We start from the raw sequence: 12088 nt of genomic DNA on the forward strand, positions 1-12088 counted from the left end.
TATTATCGCAATTATTCTGAATAAATTACCACAAAAAGTCCAAAAGTTCAACATCAAATTAAATTGTTTTATTCGTTATTTTTAGATTCACTTAAATCTTCAAACTGCATTCCCACTAACATCTGTAAGTGCACGTTAAAAATTCAATAAACTCCGTTTAAACCACGTAAGCGTTCTCCAGCTTGTCCTTACCATAATGGTCTCTCTGAACGCGCATTTTTCCACAAGATAATACCATTAATCTCACTGCTGTAATGAAAATGTACCGCCACGACAGCGCCCTCTGGTAATTTGGTGGAAACAATTCTGGAATTGTGCGACAGAACGAAGTTTCCGACTTCGGAACTTCAAGACTTTTGGGTAAGAAATTAAATTCGCGTTTGTCGGGCTCTGACACTGGCTAATAAAGTAGAAGAGGGAATGCTCATCTCATTTGTAGTTTTAGTTTCGAAAAAGACGTTTGAAACTTTTTAAATGCATGCATATTTACCTGTTCTATCTCAGCAAGCCACAGTTACATTGTTTATTCATTCAATAAACACATTATCCTCTTTTTTGTCCCGCAGTCGCGAAAAATGAAAAGGGCGATGTGCAAATCTGCATACCAGCACAATTTGAAACGTTAATCCGAATATAATGTAGTTCAAACGTTATCCTTCACCATTGGGCATTCCCCAACCCTTTTCCAATTAATGGGCCACCTAAACAAACTCTAAGATATCATTAATTTATTCATGACTGGACATAGCCGGGTCGAACATAACCACCACTCCAAAGGTTGTAAAATTTCCATCATACATAATTCATATAAGTAACTTTGTCCAGCAGTTAGGGATTACCACTGGGCTTGGGTAGCACGAATTTACATTCCGAGTGATAAGTTTTCTATTAAATTATTTCGAAGAGTTCCGAATATCTGAGCCTCCAGTTACAGCGTTGTGATTGTTGAATGGTTTCGCAAATTTAACGGATAGGTACCTACCAGATCCAGATTTTGATAGATTATGAATTTCAACTGGTTCGAACATCGTCAGTTATTGCGTTACTGTGAACTTGTTTTTAAGAGATCAAGCTGCGGTCGACCTAGTTTACTTAAGTGGTTAGGTTGGACGGTTCCTTTGTTCTTCTGCCGTTTGTTTATACCGTCTGATATCAATGGAACATGTAACTAATTGCACTGTGACATTCTCAACCAATAGTTATCTAGCCTTAAGTCATAGTTAGTTTCTCTTCATAAAAACAGTATTTAGGCAAGCTTCCTTTTCGCATTAGCGTCGTTCATTTAGCGACCAGTCGCTGTCACGTGTGGCTCCATAATTAGCGGACGAACTTTTTCATACATTTTCTTGCTCTAGTAACGGCAACTGGTATATTCAGATACCGCGCCATACCAAATGTTTATAAAAACTGTCGTCAGAAATTTCTGACCTCTAGTTTTGTCAGATTTAAGCAACTTTTAGTTAATACTGTTGCTCATCAATTTTTCAATTAATTCATTTTACATCAAGAAATTATGAAGCAAGGCGATATTGTATCCAATGCTGCCTTAGTATTCTTCTTTTTAAATAAACTTATTCTTGATTTTGGAGACAGATATTCATGTCACGTTAACGAAATGGTTTATTGCTGTCGTAATAATTAAGTACTAACATCCGACGACGTGTATTGTCATACACGATCAGCAAATGTCACGGTATTTGGTAAATTCTGATGTACTCGTATATTACTTAACACAGAACTTGGTGAACGCCTACCTTTCTCTTTTCAATATTTTTTGTCAGTATTCTATGTCAACTTTTCTGATCCACTGCAGCCTATCTAACCAATCCCCTTTATCTCTGTGTGCAGATCCCCCTGAGATCACGATCCGGCCTCGAAACCTGCAGGTGCGCGCCAACGGGATAGCAGCCTTCTACTGCGCAGCCCGAGGTGACCCCATCCCGAATATCCAGTGGAGGAAGAACGGGAAACGAGTTTCAAGTAAGTGGTTTTGATATTTGGTTATTTTTACTATTCATTATTTAAGCAGCAACTGCTACTTCCCCGTCAGGATATGCATGAAATTTCATACCCACTGGCCCGGGGGAACCAGTGGGTTATGTGAGGCTCTCCCTGCCAGATGGACAGGACCTACTTACTAAAACCTGGCCTGGCTGGACTGGCTTCAGGGGAGTAGTAACTCCCCTGACTGCTAGTTTCCCTGGGTCAACTAGGCCTTCACTGATTGAGTTTTTATTGGCGGTTCAGCTGTAGATCCTGAATCCAAGAGTTGCCAGTCGGAAGGGCGGAACAATTGCCTCCTTTTCTTTGAGAAGAAAAATGACATTAAAAATTAAAAATAATTTTACAAATTAAGGAACACGTAACTGTTCTTTTCCGTAGTATGATGGTAATCATAACTACCAGAGATAGTAACTGTATTTAACCAAATTAAGACTTGCAAAAACCTTTAGTTGTTAAACATTTACTTATTTCAGGTTTTCCTAAGAACCAATATCTTATACCTTTCTTTAGAATGAACTATTATAATCATAGACTTAAAACACATGATTGGTCATAAATCTTCCAAAGCTTCCCGGCGAAGATATAAGCGTTCTCCTGAAAAATGGCATCGAAGCCAAATCGTGCGGAAACCATTACCCTTTTACAAAAACACCATGGAAGATCAAGTTCCAATATTAAGTGGGACGTTATAGCGCGTTATAGTTTGTATAAACAATGAAGGGATATACAGTAGGTGTGCCCAATGGGAGCATTAATACTACGTTTGATCAGTAGTATCGACTCGTACTTCATCAGCATCCAGGTCATTAAGAATCCACAGCAAGAGCAAGCCCTCTTTGCCTCTCTCTCATCTCATGCTTAGTCAGCCGTTTCCGTTTTTGTAACTGTTATTATCGCAACTCTAGTAACTTTTTGGAAAGATATTCTTTTTTATACAGTAGGTAGGTACATATTAATATATCACAAACAGATTTCTTATAAAAGCTTCCAGTTTATCCTACTCAAGTCTCTACAATATGAGATTGTTTGTTAACTTCTCAAGAAAAAGTGATTGTTATGATCCGCACATTTTTCTCACAACCCAGAGCAGATTCGTGTTTAATGGATGTTTTCTCAGAAAATTCCTCAGAGAACTGACAAATGCCCGTGATAGTGTCATTAGCTAGAATTAATTAGCTTTCTGAATCCATATAAAACAAGTAAGAAGACATTGCTTTTCTGAGAACCTGAAAATTCGTATAAGAGCTTCATAAAAACAGCTCCATCGTAAACAAGCACAAACACTTTATTTTGATATTATTATCGTGATCAATTCGATACGAACATAAAAAGGTAATAATGTCCCTAGACATCTTACACTGCGTCATTTAGAGTAGGCGCACACCGTTGATTTTTCGTCGGCCGATAGTTTAGTCGGGCAGTTGATCAGTATGGGCATGTATGGGAGTGCGCACACTAAGTACGCCGATTCGATTTGGCCGATTCTTCATACAAATTAAAATCGGGCACAACTATCGGCCAACTAAAAATCAACGGTGTGCGCATACTCTTATTAGTCCCAAACTGAGTAAATGCAGTGGGAAAAAACTTAGTTAAATACTTTTTTGTAAAATAGTTTTAAATAATACTTACTACTCTAACATAGTGATACGTTGTTTCATCATCATATTGATACTTAACACAAGAACTACTGAATGTTTCCCAGTAATATAACGGAGACTTCGTGCGGGTGTAATGTTCCGCAGATCCGAAACGTACTTCAGACGCGTAATGGGCTATTTATTTTGCCAGCTGCAACTTATTCAATATTCAACCTGTGGAGGGAGGGAATATGCGTGGGAACTTAGAGGAATTCCGAGACGCTTTTCCAGTGAAGTGGGTACGTAATACAGTACGCTAGTGACAATGGGAACAGGCGTTAAGCGTCAGATACGCGGTGTTACCTATATTTTAATATAAACGGAATGCTTCAACTTCTTTAGAAGTATTTTTATACGCACTACACACTGGTACTGAGTTGACAATATTATAGTAACTGAGTAGGTACCTACCTATTGATTCCGTGATTTCAGATTTTATTGTGGATCACAATTATTTATTATTTAATACCAATACGTCTTGTTATTTATACTAATTACGAACTGAAAAGATAAATGGATCTTTGTCACTTCATCGCTCAAAATATACTTTAATGGTATAGCTAATACATATATCAAACAAATGGCGGTCCATAAAACTAGTAACTAAACTAAAATATAACATTAGCAATTGCTCTATTTTTTTACCGTTTGAAATAAATTGCACTTGAAAATGTTCAAACCATTACAATAAATTGTTATTACTACCAGGCCTGTTCATCTCCGCGAGTTTACATCGAAAACAAAACACGCACGATGGCCCACCTACAGGATACTATTCGACAAGGCCTCACATACGAGCGAACATTGACTCACGCACGCGTATTCTTGTGTATGATGGAAGAAAATAAAGAAAATGGTGTACTAAATACTGTGCAGTATTTAACTGCCTAAATAATAATAAATACACAGAATGTACTTTTTTAAGTTGCCTCAAGACACTGAGAAGTAAATAAGTAGTTTATATTATTCATGATAATTCATGCTAAATCATGTATTTCCTCCGCCATTTTCCGCAGTTTGGCACCTCACGTCACATCATTTTACCGAAGTCAGCCCTATAGCTTCGGCGCAGTGCCGATCACTGACATTTGTCAACAAAATGGTGCTTGACTCTTGAGACAGGCTGAATTACACCATATTGTTAATGACATTGAGCATACATTTTTTTAAATACCTTCGCGAAGTAAAACTTCTGTACGTAGTACTTATTATTATTCTGTGTTACTACTCGTAGATAAATTAAATAATGACCGTGATAATTCTACCTCTTTGACCTGTCAGTTACATCCAAAAAGGATTTTCAAGAGCACAGAAAAAACGTTTCCTCTGCCAGATTACGCCTAGCATAGACACAAAAGTTATCTTGCAAATGAAAACAAAGGCTTCAACTTAATTTGGTCCAACTGAAAAATGGGCGACATCAGACCCGCAAGATCCCCAAGGAAGAGAAACTTCTATCCATTACTTCCACTATTTTTATTCGTGATTGAAATGTTAAACCCCCGGTTTTGCCCCATAAATATCTGAGGGCGGTAATGATGCTATAAGCCCGGGGCAATGATGTGAGAAAACGTATAGGCGACGCACCCGATTATGGACCGATATGTACTGCCGAGGAATACGAATAAAATAAGTAAGCCGGCTTTCATATGTTTCGGTTTCTAGATGCTCAAAGAATTCAAGAGTTTTTGACACATTTTCTTTGCACACATCATAATTTATTTTCAATAACTAATAATTATGATACGCTCTAAACCTTAACCAGGTGTTCTTTTTATAAATATCTTCTTACTGATTTATCAATTTCGTAGCATCAGTTTGTTGTCGTTATTGTGGTATATGAAAACACAGGATTTGATTCAAGTATACCAATTAAATTCGAGTGACGTCAAGTGATTTTAAGAATTCTGATAGTGATATTTTTATATTATTCATTGTTTTGCAAGTGAATTTATTACTTATACATTTCAAAATAAAATGCAATGGACTGAAAATTGCCTTTTCCTCAAATTCTCTTATAATAAGTAGGTACTATTTGATGTAACTTATTTAGGGCGTTATAACGTAACATGATCATCAAAAAATTAGATTTTTTTAGAGACTTTAGACCAGATTTTTGACTACTAATCCTCAAGTTAGTTCTATAACCTCAGTAATTCACATCATTTGGGTCTTTTCACCAGTGTAACTACATCTTAAATTCCATCAGTCCACGAAACACGTCCCCAACGCGCTGACCATAAAAGAATGATGGCGGATCTCGCACCTATCTCATTTCATATTCGGCATGCTCCATCAAAGTTGCTCCGATTTGTCCCCCTGTCATCAAGGCCGCCATGCATCAAACGATCCAAAAACTACGAATAGGCATTTTTACGTGAAAGGGAGATTTTAGAAGATTTCTCCCTTTGGTACGTTTACCTGCGAGTCTATGAATTTGTAACTATTTTGGGTATTTTACTGACCCTTTTTTGTTAAGAACTATCGATCCCGCAGGTTTACTTCGGCAATAAAAGGAGGGTTATGTATCAAAGACGATGTTAGAGGAATACATATTTTGAATTTGTTGTTTGTTGATTCATAGTTTGTAACTGTTGGGGAAAACCGTGTTCTTTGCTTAGGCTGAGTTGCACCATCTAACTTTAACCGTGACTATAACGATAACCGGCGTATTTTGTATGGATTTTGACAGATTTTTGACGTTTGTTAATGTCAAATTAAGATGGTGCAACCCAGCCTTAGTCAAAATGAACCAGTTGTTATGTAAAAGTCGACTGTCTGTTGACTTACAGCTAAGCTTACAGCCAGCTGCTACCTAAAATAGCTAAAACATTTGATCGGTGTATATTATTGTTAATTAAATTAATAGCGTTGTAAATGTAAACAATAATTGAACCGTCTAATTCGGTAACGTTACTAAAATTCGTCAATAAACTTATTCATCAGAAATAATTTTCACCAATTCCGCGAATTTGTCTTCCCTTGCCAAGAAATAATAAATCTTTCCTGGTACTTCAATTTTGACGTATCTAAACAAAACATTGTTAACCCTGTTTCTGCCATTTCCCGACAAACTTACAAGTCACAGTTTTCTTTATGAAAAACACTGTTTTCAAGTGAATTATTACTATTGGCTGTCAGTACGCTGATGTGCGTGCGTGCCCCGACTGGCGCGGTGTCTGGGCTATGTCGTCATGATTTATTTTTCTTCGAACTCTTATCTAGATGGCGTATAGATGTTATCAAAAAGTTTACCGACCCGAAACTCTTTAATGTAATCTCAGAACTATTGTTCAATTCGGCAGTTATGGCTACAAAATATGCTCTTTTATGCGAATAAAATTTAGATTTAGTACTTAACAAGGTTCATATACGAAAAAAATTTTAGAGAAGCAGCATTTTCTTTATAAGGAAATTACTACTTCATTTGTACACTTTAAATATAGCATTATTTATTTATCATATTAATGTTTTATAAAAAAAAATGCTAACGTTAAATTGAGAGACACTTTAAATAATTAACACTATGTAGATGTCAGGCTTGGTCATTAGTGTTTGTATTGTTGACGTAAATACTTCATTAAAAAATAAAGAACAAAGCAACAAAAACTCACGATTCGATTACTCGTACGTCGAAAAACAAAAAAATAAACTAAACAAAAACGGTCAATACGTCACAAAGCCTATGCCCTAATCGACAGATCACAAAAAAGTGTTCGTATAACGGTGGCGCGTCTTGTTTTTTTTTTGTTTCAAACATTCATTTTTCGTATTCAAACGTGTAGCTCACATACGAACTAGCAATTCAGCTTCGTTCTAAATCCTGCTTTGGTCTTTTCTTTTTTTTTATTTAATGGCAATCAAACCTTTGAAGTTTATTTTGTGCCAATGTAAAAAATTTTTGTAACTCGAAAAAATAGAAAAAAGGTGCTTTATTTCTTTTGTTTTTTCATAGATTACGTGAAAACCAGTAAAAAAGGTCTCAAGGTACGAGTTTTTTCGTTGTCAAAGGGTTATTCTTGACCTCAAAACGAAATGTCATCTTTGATGGGCCTGTCTCGACGAAATCATTTACCCGTGTGGATATTATTTCTGTTTTATGTGCTCATAAATACAGAGAGAGGCAGATAATCCCGTTCTGTTCGGTTCGGGGTCACATTGCAATATACCCACTCGGATGGAAGGTGACACTGGTATATCAGAAAAGGCGAAGTAGGTGTTAACGTCGTAAAATTTTTCGGTCTGTATAATATTGCCTTCAAGTGATAGTATGTTTTGAATTCGTATTCTCTCTCTATCTTCTTACATTTATATGTCCTTCAAGTGCTCTACTGGGGGTGTTCGAATTATTAGTCCTGGTTAGTCCCAGGGCTCACAATTTGAAAACATTACTTTGGTTATTTTGGCAAACTTAATTTGATGTTCCGAAAATTGGTATGACTTAATGCTTCACTTTATTGTGTCTTACATTAATCCGATACGATGTCCTAATTGTAACTTTGTCTAATAATTTCGGTGAGACATAGAGTCTTCCAGTGACTTGGCCCACTTTTAGCTTGGTCTACGGGCCAAGCTGCTTGTTTGAATTTTTCTTCCAGTAATTGGGCCCACCTTAAATAGTTTTTCTTCCAGTAACTGGGCCCACCTTCAATGTTTTATCAATAAATAAAACACCAAATCAAGAAAAATCTACTCTAGAATCTTACAGGTGGGCCCAGTCACAGGAAGAAAAACTATTTAAAAATTCAAATAAGTGACTTGGCCCGTGGACGAAGGTAAAATTGGAAAAAGTCGCTGGAAGACTCAGGCAATGTGTTGACAGTTGTCTAAATATATAAAAGGAGAAACTGACTGACTGACTGACTGACATATCAACGCACAGCCTAAACGGCTAAACGTAGGCACTTGAAATTTGGAAGGGACGTAGCTTAGGTACCGTAGAAGTGCACTAAGAAAGGAATTCCCGAAATTTCCACGGGCACGGGAATTAGCGGGAAAATCCTTTTGTATGAAAAATCTAAACCGCTTAAGTTAGACGCTTGAAATTTGGCATGCAGGTACCTTAGTAAACTTAAAGCTTAGTTACAACAGGATATTGCAAAATTCCCACGGGAACGGGAGTTAGCGGGAAAAAACATTTGTATGAAAAAATCTAAACCGCGTAAGATAGATGAAGGGGGTAAAACGGGATCCACGCGTACAAAGTCGCGGGCGTCCGCTAGTCTAATTGCTTCACTTATCAACAATAACCTACTTTCCTCATAAAACTCGGCTATCGTTACACGCTGTCCTGTCAGCGAACATCGCAGCAATCGCGATTCAAGTCTCCAACTGAGCAATAAGCGGAGTCAGCCAGATTGACGTCACGAGTGACGTCACGCGCCATGATGGATGGTGTCCTTTCGGAAACTTTCACGTGTGTAATTTTGTGTGGATTTATTGAGTAAAAGTTTACTATGAAGTGAGTATGCTGAATGAAATGGTAGTTTTGTGTGTTAAAACAAAAGAAATCTTTGTTTATTAATAAATAATAATCTAATTGAACATTTGACTCAAGATAATAAAGAGACAGCTGCCTGACCTAGTGGTTCGCGGACAAGACTTCTGTGCAAGTGGTCTCAGATTCTATACCTGCCTAATACAAACAGTTGTGTGCATGGATGTTGATTGCTTTCTTAATATGCATGTAGTTAAAACATGTTAAGAGTTTTACTATCCCTGGAGGTAACTAGATGAAACAGTTTTTTTTTTCTTCTCATAAAATGATAAAAAAATTTAAGAAGTTTTTTTGATATAAAAAATATATCAAAAAAACGTCATTCTGCAAGTGTAATCTCGGCAAACCACATTCATCTAAACAACTAGTATTCCGTTAACTCCCTATGACTATAACAAATTTTATTTAAAAACTGGTACGTGCGAAAGTTTTTCTCGTACAATATTCTGGTTGAGATTGACACCAGGCGTCAACGAGTACCGGCGCCTGATCGATGATACGTCTCGCGCCGTCGTATGGAACTTACATGGTTGTAACTTATATGAATAGAAAAGTATAGCTAAAGATTTATATGGAAACAGAAAATCATGTATAACTTTCACGCCCGTATTCACAAACATTACTATGAGGTCTCACAGTGCGCGCACAGGGTGACGCACAAATCAAACACAGAGCTCTATTCAACGCTATGCGTTCGATTTGCTGCTTCGCTTAAGCAAGCGTCGTTTGTGAATACAGGCGTAAGAGAAAAATTAAGATATTATAGCTTTCATCATATTAATTTGTTTTCACAGCGTTGAATAGAGCTCTGTGATTGGTTCATATGTCACGCTGTGCTGAGAGACCTCATAGTAACGTTTGTGAATACGGGCGTTAGTAATAATAAATTCACTGTCTTGGAGGCTGTCTTTCAAAATACACCATTGTGGTGAACCATGAAGTTTGTTAACATCTAACTTTAACCTTTTCATACCCAAATCTGGTTCAAGATTCTACCATCAATGTAAGGAATGTACAGAAATAACGCGATTTCATCACGTATTCAGTGGCTTTTCGCGGAAAACATCATAACACTATCGCGAGCAACGTTAATGAGACGTAGCAAACCGTAATGGCTGCTCATTATCATTTATATGTGATTTTATCTACATATAGGTACGTATGATGTATCTAAGCTAAACGCTAAACGATATTAGTCGTGGCATAATAAATCATACTTGACTTGAATATCATAGCTAAAATGCTTTAAGCATGGGTATATAGCATATTTATAGATCTTACACAAAACTATGTTATTGTGAATGATTTTATTGAATAAATTTGTCAAAAACCTATTTTATTTATGTTTAGAATTCAAACAAGCTATACTGCTGCTATAATTGCTGCAATAGACAGGAATTTCAATGTGGTATGGCCAATTATAAAATTCATCTTAACTACAAAATAGTAAAATCTCGAGCTTAGTTGGAAATAAAATATCAAAATACTTATTATTCTAATCACATGCATAATAGAAGTAACAAAAATACGAAGTTTTAGAAAATACTATTATAATAAAAGCATTAATGTATCATACATTTACATAAGCTCAAATAACCTCGCATAAAAGAACGCAAGTTATAATCCCAGTGCACAGAAATAATGGCCTATTAAACCATTCTCATAATAAACAACCAGCCAACTGTAAGTTGTACTCTTGTGTAGAGAGTTCCGTACGTGCCTACATATCTACCATCATCATCTCAGCCATAGGACGTCCACTGCTGAACATAGGCCTCCCCCAATGCTTTCCATGTTACTCGGTTGGTAGCGGCCTGCGTCCAGCGCTTTCCTGCTACCTTTATGATGTCGGATAAGTCTACATATCTATCGAATTACATAATTATTTGTAGGTGTAGGTACTCGTATTGCACTGTGAAGTTGAAAACTTCATGACTAAATGAAAAGTACAGTTGTTTTGAATACCTATGTATAAAGAAGTGTTTGAACGATGTCTATCGTAAGAGCTTTTATTTGATACTTCACAAGACTTATTTAAAAGTTAACATTTGAAGCCTGAAAATTCAGTGTGGGACTTTCACCCACAAGGTGGACCGACTCGAAGGCGCTGGATGCAGGCCGGTACCAATAGGGCGTTGTGGAAATCATTGAGTAGGATTAATGATGATGATAATGATGATCAATTTAAATCCAATTTGAGTTACATGTGTGATACAATATTCAACGATTTCCATCTTTGTTATAAATTCCTGTACCAGATATGTGGCTAGATAAACACGTGTGTGCTAAATAAATTCCTGTTTTTCAACAGATTTACGAAACCCTAACTCAGTGCATAAAACCTTGTACATAATATACAGCCTACTCCCTTCATCCCACGCTAAGTTACTAAATAACCCAACAAAATAACCGGAGCAAAATAATCCATAGCCCAAATCTCTAAAGGCTGCCCATAGTTAAATATTCAGGGAGCTACTTACTGGGGGATCGTAACGCCCCCGTACCACGGTTACATTAATGATACTTTAGGTAAATAGCCGGAGTATCCCAGACGCGATAAATTTAATTTATTTACATTATGTTTATAGGTCTCGGTAGTGGTACACTGTGAAGCGGTCGTAGTTCTGGTGCAATATGTAACGTATTTATAAGGTATTTATTTATATTATTATGTATCCTGAGCAATTGTTGTGCTTAGTAGTGTTCTCCTTGTCTGGGTGTCCACGGAAGACCAGTGTCGTGACATTATCTACTGAGATGCTACGACACCATGCTGGGTGGATACCTTTTCAGTATCATTGTAATTACCTACTCATTAAATAATTTTAAGTATTTTTGTAACTGTATTGTCGATGATACTGAATAAACATTTTTTTCTTTCTTTCTTTCTAGTTGTGTAGTAACAAGTCCGTAGCGATTGCTACGAGTTTCGTCGCATTACCACAGC

The 12088-nt window shown here is 36.7% G+C and overlaps 1 protein-coding gene across 2 annotated transcripts in view; it reads left to right on the top strand.

The window, feature by feature from the left end:
- LOC135077441 (tyrosine-protein phosphatase Lar) overlaps positions 1-12088 on the top strand; it is a 538711-nt gene that overhangs the window by 381902 nt on the left and 144721 nt on the right. For both annotated transcript variants that reach the window (XM_063971980.1, XM_063971981.1), the window contains exon 4: positions 1849-1980. In XM_063971980.1, coding sequence (XP_063828050.1) covers positions 1849-1980 — 132 coding nt within the window. The remainder of the gene's footprint in view (positions 1-1848; positions 1981-12088) is intronic.

This window comes from Ostrinia nubilalis, chromosome 13 (assembly GCF_963855985.1).
Source record: "Ostrinia nubilalis chromosome 13, ilOstNubi1.1, whole genome shotgun sequence".
NCBI classification, from domain to species: domain Eukaryota; kingdom Metazoa; phylum Arthropoda; class Insecta; order Lepidoptera; family Crambidae; genus Ostrinia; species Ostrinia nubilalis.